At 39.3% G+C, this 22,573-nt stretch overlaps 4 protein-coding genes across 4 annotated transcripts; 3 read left to right on the top strand and 1 right to left on the bottom strand.

Annotated features, from left to right (window-relative positions):
• The first annotated feature begins 6,455 nt into the window (after positions 1 to 6,455).
• On the top strand, positions 6,456 to 7,740 carry LOC144464357 (uncharacterized). The gene has a single exon (XM_078171087.1). It carries the CDS (start codon positions 6,502 to 6,504, stop codon positions 7,408 to 7,410), a length of 909 nt encoding a protein of 302 aa, XP_078027213.1. The 5' UTR covers positions 6,456 to 6,501; the 3' UTR covers positions 7,411 to 7,740.
• Positions 7,741 to 9,679: 1,939 nt separating this feature from the next.
• On the top strand, positions 9,680 to 11,955 carry LOC144464356 (uncharacterized). The gene has a single exon (XM_078171086.1). It carries the CDS (start codon positions 9,910 to 9,912, stop codon positions 10,879 to 10,881), a length of 972 nt encoding a protein of 323 aa, XP_078027212.1. The 5' UTR covers positions 9,680 to 9,909; the 3' UTR covers positions 10,882 to 11,955.
• Positions 11,956 to 13,178: 1,223 nt separating this feature from the next.
• On the top strand, positions 13,179 to 14,312 carry LOC117250878 (uncharacterized). The gene has a single exon (XM_033616838.2). The coding sequence runs from the start codon at positions 13,316 to 13,318 to the stop codon at positions 14,201 to 14,203; it is 888 nt and encodes a 295-aa protein (XP_033472729.2). The 5' UTR covers positions 13,179 to 13,315; the 3' UTR covers positions 14,204 to 14,312.
• Positions 14,313 to 16,802: 2,490 nt separating this feature from the next.
• Positions 16,803 to 22,264, bottom strand: LOC117252075 (protease-associated domain-containing protein 1-like). The gene is made up of 5 exons (XM_033618749.2): positions 22,028 to 22,264; positions 21,669 to 21,769; positions 21,468 to 21,577; positions 18,065 to 18,232; positions 16,803 to 17,968 (listed from the first exon to the last, which is right to left on the bottom strand). The coding sequence occupies exons 1-5, from the start codon at positions 22,101 to 22,103 to the stop codon at positions 17,848 to 17,850; spliced, it is 576 nt and encodes a 191-aa protein (XP_033474640.1). The 5' UTR covers positions 22,104 to 22,264; the 3' UTR covers positions 16,803 to 17,847.
• Between the last annotated feature and the right edge of the window lie 309 nt (positions 22,265 to 22,573).

The raw sequence follows: 22,573 nt of genomic DNA, 5'->3' as shown, positions 1-22,573 counted from the left end.
TTGAATGAGAAAGTGTGTCCAAACTTTTGGCCTGTACTGTATATATATATATATATATATATGCACTGTATATATATATATATATATACAGTGTGTGTTTGGGGTCATTGTCCTGTTGAAAAATAAATGATCGTCCAACTAAACGCAAACCGGATGGGATGGCATGTCGCTGCAGGATGCTGTGGTAGCCATGCTGGTTCAGTGTGCCTTCAATTTTGAATAAATCCCCAACAGTGTCACCAGCAAAACACCCCCACACCATCACACCTCCTCCTCCATGCTTCACAGTGGGAACCAGGCATGTGGAATCCATCCGTTCACCTTTTCTGCGTCTCACAAAGACACGGCGGTTGGAACCAAAGATCTCAAATTTGGACTCATCAGACCAAAGCACAGATTTCCACTGGTCTAATGTCCATTCCTTGTGTTTCTTGGCCCAAACAAATCTCTTCTGCTTGTTGCCTCTCCTTAGCAGTGGTTTCCTAGCAGCTATTTGACCATGAAGGCCTGATTCGCGCAGTCTCCTCTTAACAGTTGTTCTAGAGATGGGTCTGCTGCTAGAACTCTGTGTGGCATTCATCTGGTCTCTGATCTGAGCTGCTGTTAACTTGCCATTTCTGAGGCTGGTGACTCGGATGAACTTATCCTCAGAAGCAGAGGTGACTCTTGGTCTTCCTTTCCTGGGTCGGTCCTCGTGTGCCAGTTTCGTTGTAGCGCTTGATGGTTTTTGCGACTCCACTTGGGGACACATTTAAAGTTTTTGCAATTTTCCGGACTGACTGACCTTCATTTCTTAAAGTAATGATGGCCACTCGTTTTTCTTTAGTTAGCTGATTGGTTCTTGCCATAATATGAATTTTAACAGTTGTCCAATAGGGCTGTCGGCTGTGTATTAACCTGACTTCTGCACAACACAACTGATGGTCCCAACCCCATTGATAAAGCAAGAAATTCCACTAATTAACCCTGATAAGGCACACCTGTGAAGTGGAAACCATTTCAGATGACTACCTCTTGAAGCTCATCGAGAGAATGCCAAGAGTGTGCAAAGCAGTAATCAGAGCAAAGGGTGGCTATTTTGAAGAAACTAGAATATAAAACATGTTTTCAGTTATTTCACCTTTTTTTGTTAAGTACATAACTCCACATGTGTTCATTCATAGTTTTGATGCCTTCAGTGAGAATCTACAATGTAAATAGTCATGAAAATAAAGAAAACGCATTGAATGAGAAGGTGTGTCCGAACTTTTGGCCTGTACTGTATATATATGTGTATATATATGTGTATATATATATATATATATATATATATGTATATATATATATATATATATATATATATATATATATATACTGTGACAGGTCGTCCCTGACTTTGAACTGCAGTTGATCTGATCAGGATTCTCCAGCTCCAATTAGGCCCCATTACTGTTTACTGTTACAGTATAAGAAGCTCTTGGCTTCCTTAAAGATGTTTCCCCTTAATAAAATATACCTTTTAAAAACTCTACCCCGATATAGTATTCTGAAATAGTACAGGGGAGGAGGTTGCATTAGTTTGTAACTGTGGTGTAGTGTGTTCTGCTTGCAAAGCTCCATCAGCTTAAATACAATAGAGTGTGACATGCTATAATGTGAGCTGGATGTTTTGTTAAGGTTAGATTCAGTGCATTATTGTAATCATCATAATTGTAATTATTATTATTATTATTATTATTATCATTAGAAGAAGAAGAAGAAGAAGAAGAAGAAGAAGAAGAAGAAGAAATTCATATGTTAACTTTCTTTAACTAGAAAAAGATATCAGGGAAAAGATGATATATATGTTATGTTAATATTCATTTCGTTTTATTTTATTTAATTAATTCATTTATTTATTGTAGAGACAAAAACAATTTGTATAATATAATTATAATTTATATATACACATTATAATATATATATACATTATACACATTATAATATATATATACACATACACACACACACACACACACACACACACACACACACACACACACATATACATATATACATATATATATACATATATATATCATACATTTGGACTGGATTTGGTAATTACTATTATATACATGTAAAAGGTTTATTTTTGTGTGACAAAGTTAAAAGGTTAAAACAATGGCACATTTAGAAAAGTGGGAGGGTGAGATTTAATAAGTCTATATTTCCTCCCATTCCTTTTCGGATGTGTATATCAAAGTAACTAGACACTGACAATTGCTTTTTATTATTTGTAAATACTACTTTCTGTCTGTTTGTCTGCTTGTTTATGCTTATGTTTTTTTACACATTCGAAATAAATATCAAGAAGAAGAAGAAAACTAGTTAGAATACCAAATTAAGTATTTATGGCTCCTGGTAAAATTTTGTTTTTTCAATATATGCGGATTTATAAGGAACATTAGAGGAAAAGTTGTGCAACATCGCATGAAAGCCGAACCGGGCTGTAATAAAATATATTCCCTGCTACTCTTTGGTGTTGAAGAGCTCAAGATCACTTCACCTAATTTCAATATATATATACATTATTGTCTTTGACATATATACAGTACAGGCCAAAAGTTTGGACACACCTTCTCATTCAATGCGTTTTCTTTATTTTCATGACTATTTACATTGTAGATTCTCACTGAAGGCATCAAAACTATGAATGAACACATGTGGAGTTATGTACTTAACAAAAAAAGGTGAAATAACTGAAAACATGTTTTATATTCTAGTTTCTTCAAAATAGCCACCCTTTGCTCTGATTACTGCTTTGCACACTCTTGGCATTCTCTCCATGAGCTTCAAGAGGTAGTCACCTGAAATGGTTTTCCAACAGTCTTGAAGGAGTTCCCAGAGGTGTTTAGCACTTGTTGGCCCCTTTGCCTTCACTCTGCGGTCCAGCTCACCCCAAACCATCTCGATTGGGTTCAGGTCCGGTGACTGTGGAGGCCAGGTCATCTGCCGCAGCACTCCATCACTCTCCTTCTTGGTCAAATAGCCCTTACACAGCCTGGAGGTGTGTTTGGGGTCATTGTCCTGTTGAAAAATAAATGATCGTCCAACTAAACGCAAACCGGATGGGATGACATGTCGCTGCAGGATGCTGTGGTAGCCATGCTGGTTCAGTGTGCCTTCAATTTTGAATAAATCCCCAACAGTGTCACCAGCAAAACACCCCCACACCATCACACCACCTCCTCCTCCATGCTTCACAGTGGGAACCAGGCATGTGGAATCCATCCGTTCACCTTTTCTGCGTCTCACAAAGACACAGCGGTTGGAACCAAAGATCTCAAATTTGGACTCATCAGACCAAAGCACAGATTTCCACTGGTCTAATGTCCATTCCTTGTGTTTCTTGGCCCAAACAAATCTCTTCTGCTTGTTGCCTCTCCTTAGCAGTGGTTTCCTAGCAGCTATTTGACCATGAAGGCCTGATTCGCGCAGTCTCCTCTTAACAGTTGTTCTAGAGATGGGTCTGCTGCTAGAACTCTGTGTGGCATTCATCTGGTCTCTGATCTGAGCTGCTGTTAACTTGCCATTTCTGAGGCTGGTGACTCGGATGAACTTATCCTCAGAAGCAGAGGTGACTCTTGGTCTTCCTTTCCTGGGTCGGTCCTCATGTGTGCCAGTTTCGTTGTAGCGCTTGATGGTTTTTGCGACTCCACTTGGGGACACATTTAAAGTTTTTGCAATTTTCCGGACTGACTGACCTTCATTTCTTAAAGTAATGATGGCCACTCGTTTTTCTTTAGTTAGCTGATTGGTTCTTGCCATAATATGAATTTTAACAGTTGTCCAATAGGGCTGTCGGCTGTGTATTAACCGGACTTCTGCACAACACAACTGATGGTCCCAACCCCATTGATAAAGCAAGAAATTCCACTAATTAACCCTGATAAGGCACACCTGTGAAGTGGAAACCATTTCAGGTGACTACCTCTTGAAGCTCATGGAGAGAATGCCAAGAGTGTGCAAAGCCGTAATCAGAGCAAAGGGTGGCTATTTTGAAGAAACTAGAATATAAAACATGTTTTCAGTTATTTCACCTTTTTTTGTTAAGTACATAACTCCACATGTGTTCATTCATAGTTTTGATGCCTTCAGTGAGAATCTACAATGTAAATAGTCATGAAAATAAAGAAAACGCATTGAATGAGAAGGTGTGTCCGAACTTTTGGCCTGTACTGTATATATGTCAAAGACAATAAAATAATTCAAAACATTTTTAAAAATGCCAACTGTATCATTATCAGTCTTCATACTGCTCTGCTGTGAGCGAGTCTGACTTTTCAGGGAGTCAAAACTTTTTCCCGGCCTCCAAATGAAGACTGAAAGTTTATCTACAACAAAAAGTTTAGGCACTGTTCATGAGGTCGCTGTATGCTTTACTAATACAAAGAGCCAGGTGAAACCAATGACATCACCTGTGGCTCGAGCTGTTCCAGATGCTGGGCCGATTGACACGAGGTCATAGTGGACAGCTCCTGGTGCTGAAGTTATGTCTCATACCCGACAATTAACTGATAAATAAGGGTGCAATTTGTATACAGTCAGGTCCATAATTATTTGGACAATGATACAGTTGTCATCATTTTGGCTCTGTACACCACCACAATGGGTTTTAAATGAAACAATGAATACCTGCTTAAAGTGCAGACTCTCAGCTTTCATTTAAGGCTTTTTTCAAAAATGTAGTATGAACCGTGTAGGAATTACAACCATTTCTTCACACAGTCCCCCAACTTTAAGGGCTTATAAGTATTTGGACAAACTAACATAATCATCAATTAAACAGTCAGTTTTAATACTTGATTGCAAATCCTTTACAGTCAATGACTGCCTGAAGTGTTGGACACATAGGCATCATCAGATGCTGGGTTTCTTCCCTGGTGATGCTCTGCCAGCCCTTTACTGTAGCTGTCTACACTTCCAGCTTGTGTTTTGGGTGTTTTGCCCTCAGTTTTGGCTTCAGCAAGAGAAACGCATGCTCAATTGGATTCAGGTCAGATGATATGACTTGACCATTGCAGAACATTCCACTTCTTTGCCTTAAAAATGTCTTTGGTTGCTTTTGCAGTATGCTTCAGGTCAATGTCCATCTGCACTGTGAAACATCGTCCAATGAGTTTTGAAGCATTTAGTTGAATCTGAGCAGATAATGGTGCCCCAAACACTTCAGCTTTCATCCTGCTGCTCTTGTAAGCAAGACAAGACTTCACTAGAATACATACAGAGGGTTTATCACAAGATGCAAACCATTGGTTAGCCTTAAAAATGGAAGGCCAGATTAGAGTTTGTCAAAAACCATCTAAAAAGCCTGTACAGTTGTGGAACAGCATACTATGGACAGATAAAACAAAGATCAACTAACAGAATGATGGGAAGACAAGAGAAGGAAGAAGGGAAGGAACTGCTCATGATCCAAAGCACACCACCTCATCAGTGAAGCATGGTGGAGATACTGTTATGTCATGGCCATGTATGGCTGCCAGTGGAACTGGTTCTCTTGTATTTATTGATGATGTGACTGCTGAGAAGAGCAGCAGGATGAAAGCTGAAGTGTTTGGGGCACCATTACCTCTCAGATTCAACCAAATGCTTCAAAACTCATTGGACGATGTTTCACAGTGCAGATGGACATTGACCTGAAGCATACTGCAAAAGCAACCAAAGACATTTTTAAGGCAAAGAAGTGGAATGTTGTGCAATGGCCAAGTCATATCATCTGACCTGAATCCAACTGAGCATGCGTTTCTCTTGCTGAAGCCAAAACTGAGGGCAAAACACCCAGAACACAAGCAGGAAGTGCAGACAGCTGCAGTAAAGGGCTGGCAGAGCATCACCAGGGAAGAAACCCAGCATCTGATGATGCCTATGTGTCCAACACTTCAGGCAGTCATTGACTGTAAAGGATTTGCAACCAAGTATTAAAACTGACTGTTTAATTGATGATTATGTTAGTTTGTCCAAATACTTATGAGCCCTTAAAGTCGGGGGACTGTGTGAAGAAATGGTTGTCATTCCTACACGGTTCATACTACATTTTTGAAAAAAGCCTTAAATGAAAGCTGAGAGTCTGCACTTTAAGCAGGTATTCATTGTTTCATTTAAAACCCATTGTGGTGGTGTACAGAGCCAAAATGACGACAACTGTATCATTGTCCAAATAATTATGGACCTGACTGTATGTATATGTGTATATGTGTATGATTGTGGAGTTTGCGTTCTCTGTATCATCTACTCTGAAATCTCTTTGTTTTATTTTATTGTGTCCTCCTAAATAAAATGTTTTTGTTTTCTGCAGTCACAGAGTTCTTATAGGGCCTATGGGGTGGAGACATGTGCTCTGTATTTGTGTTGCTTATTATTTGGATATGAAGTGAGATAGGTCATCCCTCATGGGTAAAACCAGTTCGGGGTTACATGGGCAGTGGCCTAACAACCAGCTCTATAAAGATATTAAATTCAAAGTGCATCTTTGGAGCAATGTTCCTCTCCAACATCACAGACTCTGGAGGACTGCCTCTCTCGGTGGACTTCGACAGTCCTGTGGATTATTTCATCTTTATTTTCCAGCTTCTATTCGCTGCAGCTGCTGTTCTTGTGGCAGGACCTGTGGTCATCACCATTTGCTCCACCAGAGCTCTGCGCCTCCAAAACAGGTTCATCTTCATGCTGAACACCAGTATTTGTGACACGCTGGTTGGGTTTTCAGTCTTTTATCTGGGTCTGTTTGATGTTCAGGAGGGATATCCCTCCAGAAATGGGACTTATAATATGTTACCTTCTCTTCTTGGAGTAAATATAATGACTTTTTTATTCGCGCAGTTTGACCGCTATTTTGCCGTCTGTCATCCTTTCATCTACACGCGCTTTATAACCCGCGCAGTGGTTATCACTGCAAATATCTACTGCTGGCTTCATGTCTATGCTCAGTCCATCATTACAAGTTTCGTGCCACTCTCCAGAGCAATACAGCTGTATTTCTACACTATTATCGGCTTACAAATCATTGTGTTCACCAAAGTGGTCATGACCATCAAACTGTATGTAATCGCCAGGGTGCAGCTTGAGAGAGATCCTCCCAGCGCCGAGAGAGAGAGCAAGAAGGAATCGCTGAGAATCATCATCTTTGTTGTCATAAGCTTCTTGGTGTTGTGGTGCCCCTCTTTCTTTAATGTTGTCCTCAGACTTGCGTTTGGACAAGGGATAACGTTTAGGAACGAGGCCACCAATCTTTTCGCCATCTTGGCTCGTTTCAACGCAGTGTGCACACCTGCGGTGTACCTGTGGGGGAGTCCGGCTCTGAGGGAGGCCGTGGTGAGGACAGTGTGGGGCAGAGTGTGTCCAAGGTGCAAGAAAAGCAAGAGGATACGTGTCTCTTCACTGCGATGAAAATGCCATTCTTTTCTCTCAACGACAAACTTACAGTGAGCAGCAGAGTTGGCTCCTGCACTATACATAACCAAACAATTCAGCAAGTCGTCTCCTATAGGAGTACAGATCGATAGGGATATGAGCTGACACTCATGTGCAAAATGTCTGTGCAAAGATACATCAGCGCCTGCACTTCCTACGGAGACTAAGACTGTTTGGGGTCAACAGAAACATAATGATGATTTTTTTACAATGCTAGTATTCTGTCTGTATTAAGATATGATCATATATCATATATCATATCATTGCATTTGGGTAGAAGGTACAGAGTACCACGCTGCAGGTATAACAGGTACAAGAACTCGTTTATTCCAGTGTCAATCAAGTTGATTAATGAGGAGTGTGTCTGACGTATATATTAAGTATTTAATTTGATGCACCGAGGCTAACTGGGTGACTATGTATGTGTTTATTTTTATTTTTGGTAATTATATGTTGATTGTATGTGCATGCTGACCCCTAGCTCCAAGACAAATTTCTCTAAGGAGACCAATAAATGAACTGAACTGAACTGAGGTGTGATGACAAAGGAAGGCCTCTGATTCACTGACTGTGAAAATGTGCTCATCGAGGACCATGTCTGCAACTTTAGGAGATGAGGGAATGTGTGAAAATTACGAAAGAGGACTGGGAAAATTATTTTATTATTTATTTATATGTATGTACGTAGTTTAAAAAAACGGACACTTCAGTAAAATTACTATTATTATCACAATTGTGTTTCTCCTGTTATTGAGTCAAAATGTCTGCCGTAAAATAGGCCCATTATATCGGCTCAACTCTGCAAATGTTTAATTATTACAGACGATATTTTTTCTTTCAAAGTTGAAATCATGACAAAGTAAAACACCTCAAGCATGTTTATTCTAAAGCAATGTAAGGCACATAATTAAATTTAACTTTCTGATTCAATGGTAATTCTATAAGTTGACTATAAATTGAGGAAATATTGACAATCAAAGGGCTCCATTGCGGGTTATTATAGGATGGCCTTTTGTCTTCTGGCTTTCATATTTTGCCGGATTACAAAATCACTTATCTAGTTTTTACACATTGTCCTCCTCTTCAGGCTTTCTAAATATCTACGCTCGAGGATTGTTGTCACATTTAATGTACATAATGCTGCTAATACTATAATAATGATCACAATTAATGAACAATGTTTCTTCCCAAAGGATCGATAAGGTTGGTGGGATGACCTGGAAGATATCATCGTGTCAAAAAGTTCCTGTTTCTGTTTGATGTGGTGCTCACACATTTAGACTCAAAGTTTGAAAAATGTTATAAAGTTTTTTTTAAGTTGTTATTTTTTTTAATGTCAGTCTTTGTGGGCCTTCTGGTCATAAAGCTCAAGTGGTCTTCAGCAGCCTGTGTATGTAGACTCTCAGGGAGAAACGTAACAGATTTAAATACATGCCCCTCATGATCTGTTTCCAAAAGTTTTTCAGGCCTCTCATTGTCACTTTACAGTATGTAATACACGTTTTCAAAGTATCTGGAATTGAACAAATGAATCCATCTTGTCTCTCATGGGAGAGCACTGCAGTAACCAAGGTGTGAGGGGAAATACTCAGATTTGTTTCAATTGCTTTCAAGTTCTTTTTATAATTTTTTGAACGTTTTTACATTACATTTAGTTTGTAGTGAATATCTGCTATACTTTTCTGTTAAGTACTTTGACTTGCATTGGTGTTTAAAAAGTGAAAAAGACAAACAAACAAAAACTGTATTTAAATATGGCAAGTTATGGTGTATGGTTGCAGGATGACCCTGGTGAAGACCACAAGCTGAAACATGTTGCTCTCACAATAAAGTTGCTCTTTAAACCAAAAGTGTTGCTGGAGTTTTTAGCCTGTTATTTCTACAGTCCTGACACAAGGGGTTTTAAAGCTGATTTTCTAGACCAAATAATATTAAAATTGGTAAGTCAGCGAGTGGGTTGTGTGCGTAAACCTTGCTGAAACGTAAAGAAACGCAAAGTTTCAACATATCCACTTCAAAATAACGTACAAATGTAACATAAATGTGGTTCACAGAAACCTATGCAACAATGCCAACATTTTTCTGAGCGTAATTTTGGTTAATTTTGACGAAAAACAAACCAACAACACACAAAATGTGCAGCACTATAGCACCGACTGGCAAAAAAAGCGCCTTCAGGGTCCTGGTTTATTTCCTAATCTCGAGGCATCTTCTTGAAGAAGGTGCCTTCTACTTTTATGTCCTTGTTTATTTCTTTGTTTAATTTTCGTATCATTTTACACTTTGTCTCCATAATTGGTAATATGCACTCTATGTATTTTGCTTTTTTACATTTATTTTGTTTTCTGCAGTCACAGAGTTCTTATAGGGCCTATGGGGTGGTGACATTTGCTTTGCTCTGTATTTGTGTTGCTTATTATTTGGATATGAAGTGAGATAGGTCATCCCTCATGGGTAAAACCAGTTGGGGGTTACATGGGCAGTGGCCTAACAACCAACTATATAAAGGTATTAAATTCAAAGTGCATCTTTGGAGCAATGTTCCTCTCCAACATCACAGACTCTGGAGGAGTGCCTCTCTCGGTGGACTTCGACAGTCCTGTGGATTATCTCATCTTTATTTTCCAGCTTCTATTCGCTGCAGCTGCTGTTCTTGTGGCAGGACCTGTGGTCATCACCATTTGCTCCACCAGAGCTCTGCGCCTCCAAAACAGGTTCATCTTCATGCTGAACACCAGTATTTGTGACACGCTGGTTGGGTTTTCAGTCTTTTATCTGGGTCTGTTTGATGTTCAGGAGGGATATCCCTCCAGAAATGGGACTTATAATATGTTACCTTCTCTTCTTGGAGTAAATATAATGACTTTTTTATTCGCGCAGTTTGACCGCTATTTTGCCGTCTGTCATCCTTTCATCTACACGCGCTTTATAACCCGCGCAGTGGTTATCGCTGCAAATATCTACTGCTGGCTTCATGTCTATGCTCAGTCCATCATTTTAAGTTTCGTGCCACTCTCCAAAGCAATACAGCTGTATTTCTGCAGTATTATCAGCTTACAGATCATTGTGCTCACCAAAGTGGTCATGACCATCAAACTGTATGTAATCGCCAGGGTGCAGCTTGAGAGAGATCCTCCCAGCGCCGAGAGAGAGAGCAAGAAGGAATCGCTGAGAATCATCATCTTTGTTGTCATAAGCTTCTTGGTGTTGTGGTGCCCCTCTTTCTTTAATGTTGTCCTCAGACTTGCGTTTGGACAAGGGATAACGTTTAGGAACGAGGCCACCAATCTTTTCGCCATCTTGGCTCGTTTCAACGCAGTGTGCACACCTGCGGTGTACCTGTGGGGGAGTCCGGCTCTGAGGGAGGCCGTGGTGAGGACAGTGTGGGGCAGAGTGTGTCCAAGGTGCAAGAAAAGCAAGGGGATACGTGTCTCTTCACTGCGATGAAAATGCCATTCTTTTCTCTCAACGACAAACTTACAGTGAGCAGCAGAGTTGGCTCCTGCACTATGAGGTGTGATGACAAAGGAAGGCCTCTGATTCACTGACTGTGAAAATGTGCTCATCGAGGACCATGTCTGCAACTTTAGGAGATGAGGGAATGTGTAAAAATTACTAAAGAGGACTGGGAAAATTATTTTATTATTTATTTATTTATATGTAGTTTAAAAATAATAATTTTACGATCATGATCATTATTATTTAAATACGTATTAATACGTTTTATATATAATGCCATATGTTCTGACTTGGCTTCTTTTGAATTATTTTTATTATCTGCTCAGTTAATGAAACAATTCATTGTATATTGAAAATGACAGGACTGGGAGTAAATGTCCAACCCATTCTGCTTATTTTGCATTATCAAAACACATTTTCTCAACTAAAAGCACTAATTAAAATTTCATTTTGTTTCTCAGTTGAAGATGATGTTTAACTGGCGTGATTGGTTTTTATTATATTTTTATTTTCATTTTATTATTAAATTAATTAAGTTAAGCATTTACTGGTCCGGGTCACATGCTGTGTTGTGGATTTATGAGAGTATAAGGAACATTTGCAAGAAGTAGAACCACGCTGTAACATAAATATATTTGAGGCTGGACTTTATTCTTAAATCTATATTGTTAAAGAGTGCAAGATACCTTACTGCCATACACATATTGCCAAGACAATAAAATTCAAATGCAAAACACTTAAAACAAGCCAACTGTGTCATTTTTAGTTTTTATACCGATCTGAGTGTGAGAGTCAAAGTGTTTGTTTTTTTTTGGCCTCCAAATGAAAAGTTTTCTTCTACATCACAACGTTTAAGCACTGTTCATGAATTCACTGTGGATATTACACCGATACAGAGAGCCCACGTAAATCCCTATGAAACCAACCTCTTTACCAAGTAACAACCCAACCAATATCTTTCATGTGACGACGACAATACTGTGGCTCGTGCTGTTCCAGATGCCGGGCCGACTGACACGAGGTCATAGTGGACAGCTCCTGGTGCTGAAGTTATGTCTAATACCCGACTAATAACTGATAAATATGGGTACATATTCATTTAAATCAAACGTGTCTTGCCTGAGAGTTAAGGCTCAAAGCAATATTTTATCAAAATAGATTTACGTCGCACAAACACAAATGATGACGATGTTTAATACTGTGTCACCAGCTTTGCATCAGCTCCTTTGAGCACCGGTCTGGAGTTTGCAAAGCAGATTAACACATACTGTGTTGTACTTTTTCATACTTTAACAATCTGTGCGTTGCAATACCCACACTACCATGCCAGAAAGAGATTTAGTATGTCCCAATACGTAGTATGTCAAATGCAGTATGCCAAAATTACCAAGATGTTCTACTACATCTGGTCGCATTTTGCAGTACGCAAGCCAGCATGCTTTTCTGGATATTCTGACCCACAAACCGCTACACAGTGGAGGATACATCACACTGAGCTGCAAAGAGATGACGGCTGACTGACATCTGTCAGAAGTCGCAATGAGCAGCACATTTAAGTAACAGGTGATCAGTCACATTGTAATTGAATGCTGATTGTTTAAGTGAACAAAACAACCATAAATACCACAAACAGCAATGGGACATAACTACAAGAATGACAACGACAGAGAAAGGCAGATGTGATTTCACTGTGGTAAATATAATGCGTTAGAATCTTCAATCTGTGCAGTTATAACTTTAAAGTTTAACTACATACATCGCAAACAAAATGGTAGCTCATTTTAACGCAAAGGTAACGAAAATAAAAGCAAGAGGGTCAAAGTTTAGGGCGTAATGTTATAAGAAAATAGTATGTCCCAGTTGTGTGCATACTGCATGCAACAGTACCTTTTAAGGAAAGCTACAGTTCATACTAAAAGTAAAAAGACAAAAGCGCCGATTGGTTTGCTTATGTTATTGTTTTTAATGAAGTCTGATTTTTAAAAATCATTTAGTTCTACAGTTTTGCATAACCTGGGAGAACCTATCGTGCGTAAAGAGACCACAAAGCTTTCGCATATGAGCATAAACAGTTTATATAGTGATATATGGCACTGGAGATATTTATAAAAAAATATCTTTATCAGGTTCAGTCAACCTGGATTTATTTTCCAACAGCTCTGAATGTGTAACAGCAATAAACAAAGGGTGCATATTGTTAAATGACATCATAATAAGAGTTGAGTAAATGTGAGCAAAATAAAATAAACATATGGAGAAATGATGCATAAACTAAATACTCTGCATTACTTCTGCATGAGGCTGGTGTTAAAGGGGACAAACGACATTAGATCATACAGCATCTCAAGGGATCAGGGCTGGTGACTCCACGGCACAGCTCCTGTATAAAATGACGGCTGCACTTTAAACCATCTGGTAAACAATGCTCCCCTCCAACATCTCAGACTCTATGACAGGAGGAGTGCCTCTCTCGGTGGACTTCGACAGTCCTGAGGATTATTTCATCTTTATTTTCCAGCTTTTGTTTGCAACAACTACTTCTCTGGTGGCCGGACCTGTGGTCATTGCCATACTGTCCACCAGAGCTCTGCGCCTCCAAAACAGGTTCATCTTCATGCTGAACACCAGTATTTGTGACACGCTGGTTGGGTTTTCAGTCTTTTATCTGGGTCTGTTTGATGTTCAGGAGGGATATCCGTCTAGAAACGGGACTTTTAATGTTTTACCATCACTTCTAGGGATCAATATATTGACGTTTCTGTTCGCTCAGTTTGACAGATATTTTGCTGTGTGCCACCCTTTCATTTACAGCCGCTTTATAACGAGGCAGTTCGTGATAGGCATCAACATCTACTGCTGGGTTTACAACGCTGCTCACCTGCTCGCCAGGAATCTGTTGCCAGTTTCCAAAGCGATACAAATGTACGCACTCAGCATAGTCCTCTTACAGCTGATCGTGCTCACCAAAGTGGTCATGACCATCAAACTGTATGTAATCGCCAGAGTCCAGCTTGAGAGAGATCCTCCCAGCGCCGAGAGAGAGAGCAAGAAGGAATCACTGAGAATCATCATCTTTGTTGTCATAAGCTTCTTGGTGTTGTGGTGCCCCTCTTTTGTGAATATTATCATCAGGTTTGTGGTGGGAGGAGGGCTGACGTTTAGGAACGAGGCCACCAATCTTTTCGCCATCATGGCTCGTTTAAACGCAGTGTGCACACCGTCTGTGTATATCTGGGGGAGTCCGGCTCTGAGGGAGGCCATGGTGAGGACAGTGTGGGGCAGAGTGTGTCCAAGGTGCAAGACGAGGTGAGGAGGAAACACTGCATGCAAAGTTCATTATGTTCAAACTATTGATCTATACATACTGTGATTTTTGATGCAGAGTCTGGTCATTTAAATAATCTTTAATCCTTTTCTCCAGAGTTGGCTCCTGTCATGGGATGGCAGATGTCAAACAGTCATGGAAATAACAAGAACTGATGGACGTCTAATAAACTCCTTTTCCTTTCTCTCCCTCTTTGTTTCTGAATACTTTGGGTTGAAACTATGCAGCCTACTCAATATACAGAGTTTTTTTTATGCATACACTGTTTTCTGAAGTGTTCCCATCACTGGATCTTGCAGGGTAATTTTAATGTTTCATCTGAAATAGTGACAATGTCCTGGGGGATGTACACGTGGACAAAGCCGGAGTGCTCTATCCAGATGTACATGACAGGTGGAGAGCTCCATGTACTGAGCTTATGAGCATTAGGATAAGAAAAAAACTATTTGTTATAACTGATGTTTCCAGTGTGTTTTCAGGCATGGCAAATTGCCTGTAGGTTCATGCTTTGTGGTGCTGAATCCGCCTATTTTTAAAACGCAGTTTCAGCACGCCATGCCCTAATGTTGGCTGATGTTTTTCTTTTATATTGTGTATTCAAGGAGGGTTTGGGGTTGTCTTGTTGTAGCTGTCGGCTTCAAGCTTGCAAACAAAAATTAAACATCTGAAGCGGTGTTAATGTAGCGTGCGTAAAGTTGATTTTTGTACTAGGACAGTTGAAGTTACCAGCGAGCAGAAGAGATAAGCGCACCTGGCTGTCGTCAATGGATTTAAGAATTAAGGGAGCTAGCGCTACAAACTGACAGTTTTGCACAATTTGGGCTTTTTCAGAAAGACCCTGCATGCTGGAGATGAGTAGTGATTAAGAACAAGCCCGGAGCGCTTAATAATTGGGACTGAATTATGTAGAGAACAGACCCTTTTCACAGCCGACAGGTGTATCTAATAATAATGATGATGGCTGCATACCATTTAGGGAAGGCTCTGGTTCTGTGCATGCTGGCTCACTAGAAAAGCTTACAGGGAAAGCTAATGGAACTGAGCCATCATTAATGATGTCAGTTTCCCCTGTACTTTTCCTACAATGACAAGTCAAAATGTTTCCTGTAAAAAAGGCCCATGAAAGCAAAGAATTACCTGATGTAGGCCTCCTTTCCTACTGTTGGGTCCAAATCTATTATTGAATATGAAATACAAGGAATGGGAAGACGGATAACACACAGCTTAAATGCTATTATCTAAATTATTTAATGGTGTTTCTTCTAAAAAACAAATCAAACGTAATGGTATATATCAAGGTTATTTTGTAACACTTTATATCACACACCTACACATAAGTGATGATCGGGTATATGGGCATATTCCATGTTTGAAAATAATTTATCTATAGAGAAAGGTACAGGCAAAACATTTCTACTAAAAAGAATGTTATTTTTAATAACTGAGATCTGTTATGCCTATGTATTTTATACAAAATATTTATTGTGATATATATGTATACTCCTTTTTTAAGAGAAAATAATGAACATCAACATGGCCAAAGGTAATGGCTTTTACGTTAGAGGTAATACAATTTTGAATTACTTCTACTATCTCTATGCTGAGTAAAAGACAAATGTACAGACCCCACAGTCTCTGATACAAGTTTCTACTTTAATTCTATACATGAATAAAAAATAAATAAACACCGGCCTATTTCTTCTTCTTCTTTTTTTTTTAACAAGTGAAGAAAGTGCTAAATCTCTCAGATTAAAACACTGTCACATATTAAATAAAGAAAATAAGTGATTTAAATGGCCATTCTAAACTCTTTATTCAAGCATCAGCCCCTGACCAAATCTATGAAGGAAAAACTCACATGAAAATGATCAGAAATCTCATTATGGAAAAATCAAAGGGACACCAGCCAGCCCATCCCTTCATGACGGACTGGAGGTGCAATGAGAGTTGTTAATGGGCCATGACAGTCACAGACATTAGAGTACTACTGCAAGTAAGAGACAGTCCAATAAAATGCGAGTGCAATATTGTATAAGTCCAGTAAGTTAATTCAGTAGGTCAAATATGTGTTAACTATCTGCACAGACCTACTGTATATTGTAAGAATCTAATTGGGCTCACTTTAGTAGCTGAATCAAATTCTCTAAACAGCATAGAGAACTGATATTTGTGCATTCACATGAAAGCAAACAACCTAAAATATAAAATAATGGAAATATATGGTAAAGACTTGGATGTCATTTGGGTAGAAAACGTGACCTGCTTCAAAAGGTTACAACAGCAGAGTAAAGCTTTGTATGGGGATGTGGTAAAAGCATTTTCAAAGCTACAAGAGCCTCATTTGTGATACCTTAGTAGAGTAGGTAATTTACTTACATTTGACTTTATACTCAAATGTTTATATAACATTACGTTCCAGACATGAGCGGCAACGCTGAGAAACTAAAAACAGAAATCTAATACTTAATGAGCTTTACAGATATTTATTGTTTGAAAGGTTTTCATTGCTGTGCTTCATTATTACAGATTAAATTAGCGAGAATTATATTAAACATGTTGTTATCAATAAAACTATACAACATACCACAATATAATTGCGTCTTTATTTTTTGCAGACTAGACTCTTTCACAGCATTGCAACATATTCATAATTTGTATTGTTGTTTTCACATACCTGTCATACCTAGTATTTTTATTATCTTTACTTTGTCTCCACTTTTTCCCAAACACCATACCTCATCAATCCTGTTCAAATAAGCTGCTCTGAATACATTTTTGTGGATCACAGATATTGAAAATGACAGTGGATATGAATGCAAAGTCAATGAGTGCAACACGTTTTACTGCTTATAAGGTGTTGTCTGAGCGATTAAGCTTCAGGCACAAGCAGACAGAAAAATGTGTGTATGGTCGTACCTCAGAAAGGCAATAACTGCTGGTCTGAAATGCAACAAAAGTCATTTTATATTTATTAACCGTAGGAGAAACAATGTTCATTTTGGTCATGCAGATAAGTAGGAATTCATTAACATTATTACAGTGAGATGACATTCTTGGTGCGCTGTATTGTAGTGAAGTTTAATAAATAGTGTCCTGGCCTGTTTTTCCCTCCGTACTGTCCTACACAACAACTTATGCTGCTTAACAAGGCAAAAAAAATGGTGTATCAGTCTGCATGTGTTGTATAAACATGTATCCAGTTTTTCATTTTCAACACTGACAAACGATCTGTACAGAAGTTCCTGGAGATGACTCAACTGATAAACAGATTGCTTATCTTCAAAACCACCTGCTAATTCAGTCAACTTCAACTGAGCGCTGAGAGAAAACATGCATGTTTCTTGTTGAGTTTGTCTGTCATCACCTGTTTCAGCAGCTGTTACGTAGAGTCCATTCAGACACTGTTTAAAGGTTCCCTCCATGTGTCTTTGGCCGCGTGTTTGAGCGTGATATAATCATGTGTATGTATGTTAAATTTACCGGTTCACTAGAGCTTGTGAATTTGTTTAAATACCACTGAAGAATTTCCCTGTGAGGGTGCGAGTTTATTCAAAGCTGACATGATATGCACTGATGACAGGGTGTTTATTGAGTGAGGAAGTGTGTGAAGTTGTGGGTGTGCGTCATTTCTACCACAGTGTCCATGGCGGCTGCTTTAGTGGGAATGAGGCCAAAGAGGAAACATTGACAGGAATGGAAATGACAGCCCACGGCAGCGCTTGTCTCTGAAGAGATCGCCTGATCATCATCCTAGAATACAAGGAAAAGAAGAACATTTGTTTATGTTCTGATATGTATTATATTAATGTAAGACTGAGTGGTTGTTTGTGTGTTTGCATGTCTTACCCATCGCGGCCCAGCAGGAACAGAGCAGGTATGCTTGGTTTAGCTGTGCTTCCATCGGTGATCATATCAAGGTACTGACTGTCATTGTCCACTGCATTATCAGCGATCAGAACAGCTTTGCCTCCTGCTTCCTCTACATGTCGGGCCTTCTGTACAAAGGAGCAACCTCTGGAGGGCACACAAAAACAGAGAAAGTGTGAGACACTATTTTAAAATGTGGAAATCATCTGTTGTTACTTCAAGGCAGTTTGATTTGCAGACAGTTTGCAGTAAAAATAAAAGCTTCCCCATAACTTACAAGTAGCAGTGCCATCATTTCACCAGCTAATTTCTTCACACACAAATCCTGTGTGTGACATCTGATACTGAGCACTGCTTAAACTTTTTCTAAACATATACACAAGACCAAACTTCCATTGGTCATGATAGTTAAGGCTTGATTTCTCCTTAGCTGAGGGACTAACATAGTTGCACAAAATCCCCAAAAAGGTTTCCTTAGTTAAGGAAAAACAATAACTCAATTACTGTGTTGAACTTGATTTTACAGCGGCGAAAGTTTGCAAGGAGATTGTTTATTTGCTTGGAGTCACGCTTGTGATGCCTGTTCTTGTCCCATAAATTTGGCTTATAATTAGATAGTGGAAAAAATGGCAGAAGAAACGAAGACAAGAAAAACAAATTGGACAGAGGAGGAAAGGATTTTACTTCTGGAGGAACACAATCATAGAAAGCACATACTAAAAACAGTTGTAGGAAGAAATTGCAACGAAAATTAATTCAGTCAAATCTACAGTGTCAAATCAAAGTCATATCCACTGAGTTCTCCTGGTCGCAGAACACTCTTCTCAGGGTGTGTTTTTTTTTTTTTTTTTTCATTTATCACCACAAACTCGGTCATGCTGCAGTTAAGACAGAGTCAGAAGTACCTAAAGTTTTTTTATTTTTTATCTTGCTTTGGTTGCTAAGTTCTCTTGCACAACAGTCTAGGGATTCCCTAAGTATACGACCAAGACAAGGAGAAAACCATAAATATTTAAGTAAACATTTTAAGGAGACCTTAAGGAGAGGACTTAAGGGTGTTTTGTGCAACTGATTTTGTTATGAGGAAACGTCAACAAGGACTTCAAGGAAAATCTTAACTTAAGGTGTTTTTTGCCCCGGGTCTGTAACTTTAAGTCTCTACAGGTGACTCAAAATTAAGCAAGAATACCGTAGGTTTGTTTTTACACTATTCAACAGGGCACATTTGTTGGAATTTTGGTCTTTCTTGAACAACCTGAATATCATTGTACTGCTGTTATGCCTGCAGTTTTGTTTAAGTATATTTACAAGGGCTGGAAGTCAGAGCCAGTATCTCATGTTTACCATGTATACCTCAGTTTGGGAAAGAGGTTGTGCAACCAGGTCTTGACATACTGTATTGACCTTTAAATGTCAACATGTTTATTTCAATGAGGCCTGTTGCTCTTTAGATAAGAACCTAGCTCCCAGGAAAAGGGCTGGGGGTTTCCCCTGCTACATTTTGCTCTTATATCTCCAGTCAAAGTTGCAGGAAATGCAATGCCCTTTGGCCCAGAAGGACTATTTCCCATATACCAATGAAACAACAAAGCAAATTTACTAAGAATGCTTTATTAAAAAAAGGCACAATTTTAGCTAAAAGTCCAAAGTGAATTTAAAATATTATGCACAACTGGGGCTGGGCGATAAGGAGAATATTGAGTATCACAGTATTTTGTAGCAAATACACCTCTATTGAAATTGCAACAATATTGTAGGTTTGACTATTGGTGCTTTCACACAATATTAACACATTGAGATTACTGATGAATAATCATCAGTAATGTGGATATAATGATTAATCAGGTAAAAGCTAACAATAGAACAGCTCGAACAGTTTGTTAAGTTCACCCAATTACGTCTCTTTACTGTAATGCTGCCTTTAAAAGCAGGAAATGACAACACATAACTTATTACAATATCCAAAATCTAAGACCATATCTCGTCTTGTATCACAATATCAATATAATAAATACAAACGTCCAGTCTTGTGCACAACCATATCAACACTTTATTTTTGTGCCAGTTGTGAGAGCAGGCAGTTGGTTGGTGAGGCCAGAGACAGACTCTTACTGTATGTGCACATAATACAGGTCTAAAAATGTGGAAACGTGAAAGGTGTTTTTGTCTGTCTATGTGCCAGGGGAGCAACTTTGATTGATCTGGTTTATTACTATTACTATGGTGTGCATTGTTTCCATGTATTCTAAACTTTCCAACTCACTGCTATTAACCACATTATGTTTCTTTTCTTCATAACTGTCTTTAGTTGCTCTTGTAAGGTTCCTATTTTTACTTCTTTTCTATTGTAGTTGTACACACCTCTTTTACTTCTCCATTTATCTGGATCTATTTCTGTCTTTGTGCAGCAGCAACACCTGAACTTTCCCTCTGGTGATCAATAAAAGCTTATCTTATCTTATGCTAGTGGAATGAATGGGCACCATTAAATAACCTTTGTAATGACATCATAGTGAGAATTTTTCTTTTTAGGATTTTTTTTTTTAAATTCCAGAGGTAACAGACGGCGTGCACCTACAACAAAGCAGCTCAAACAGTTTTCTTAAGGGCGGGAGAGTACCACACTGAAGCTTACAACAGTTGCCTTACTGTCCTGCTTCTCAAGTCTTTATTTCTTGGTGCTTTCTCAGTTTGACTCCTTCCTTTCCCCTTCAGTATGAAATGACTCCATCTAGGCTTTAAGTTTCAGTTTCCTACCAGTGGTTTGTGTTCACATTCTCTATGGTTTATAAAAGTAAAGCTATATGTGCTGAGGCATGTGTAAACGTACCGTACAACCTCATTTAAAAGCCGAGTCCCAATCAAACACCCAGTCCCTTTCACTAGCCCGGTGTGGCTACACATTGTGGCAAATAAATGCCTCTTAGACGCCTGCTATGGTTGCCAAGCAGTAAATCTTTTTTTTATAGAAGTTCTTTGGATGAATATAGCCTGTCAAATTATGTGTCCACTCGTTGATTACCCTGTACGTTATTCATATTCCTCTAGGCTGTAAGGGTCCTCAGATCAAATGAATCAAGACGGTTTTTCCTTAAAAATAAATCCAAATTATGAGCATTGTTTTAACAGGATAAAGTGGTGTTGTGTTGGTATGCAGGGTGCTGTAATCCTAGCTAGATCAAATGAATGATTCATAACTGATATGTTATCTAAAGTCTAATTTTTAAACAAGTAATATTCATACTGGATTAAATAAACAAGTTTAATGTATCTCCTATCTTCGCGGAACGCAGTTTTGTGTGAAAGGAATCAGACACCTGTCCCAGATTTCAGTGATTTAAGCAAATTATAGCCCGAGCTATCAACTGAAGTTTTACTGTACCCTCTCTCCACCAGGACTACTTGTCCATGGATGATTTCCCTGTCTTCCAGGTCTGAGCAGCCATCTGCTGGGTCTGCTGGCACGAGGAAAATCTCATCATAAGATGACGTCTGGGGACCAAAGGAGGGGAGAGGGCTGTAATTAGACGGTGAGTGGACATGAGGCCAACAAATTAAGATCAGAGGAGGACAGAGTACTCACAAAATCTCCTCCAAAATCTTTAGCAGGTGCTGCACTAAAGATGTACCCTATCTCCTCTGGGCTGATGACCCGGAAATAAAGCAGCTCATTGATCCCAAGACCTAGAGCAAAACACACACGCAATAAATAACTGCATACTCATCAGCATGAGGTCAGTGTTAGTAAACCACAGCAGGATGGGAATATGGGAAGTAAATATACCACAGTACGCCTCCACATTTGATTTCACAAGTGACGAATCCTGGAGGCTGCAGCAAAAAGCTTTAGCTCCTGAAACCCTTCAGCTAATTGTAACACCGACCCGATAGCTAAATTAGCTGTGTACCAGCATTTAAAATAGCCTCCGCCCCTTAACTCACCTGACACGCGACTGAACTGCATGAAAACACTCCAGAGATATAACATTAAACCTGTCGTCCGAACAACCTCTGCCATGTTGGAGACATTTATGGAGCTCCCTGACGATACAAAGACGAGACTTCGGTGTGGCTTTATATTTCAGAGCGGTATTTAGTCCATGTGTGCGCCATCCGTTGTACAGTCTGCAGACAACAGAGCAGAGCAGCAGGTTCACAGCCACTTCCGCGCTTCTTTCTTGCGCAAGCGCAACGTGCACAGCCGGATTAACCTGCTAGGAGGCCGCGGGGCACAAATGAGCTGTTGGGCCCCATCTGCTCAGTTTCTGCAAATATTATAACTCTCCAGCTGTGAAGAACAATTTTGATATACACTCACCAGCCACTTTATTAGGTACACCTTGCTAGCACAGAGCTGGACCCCTTTTGGCTTCAGAACTGCCTTAATTCTTGGTGTCATAGATTCAACAAGGTGCTGGAAACATTCCTCAGAGATTCTGGTCCATATTGACATGATAGCATCACACAGTTGCTGCAGATTTGTTGGCT

The sequence above is a fragment of the Epinephelus lanceolatus genome, chromosome 9 (genome assembly GCF_041903045.1).
Source record: "Epinephelus lanceolatus isolate andai-2023 chromosome 9, ASM4190304v1, whole genome shotgun sequence".
NCBI lineage: Eukaryota > Metazoa > Chordata > Actinopteri > Perciformes > Serranidae > Epinephelus > Epinephelus lanceolatus.
The sequence above is the reverse complement of the archived record's forward strand: the minus strand, read 5'-3'. Positions and strand labels throughout refer to the sequence as shown.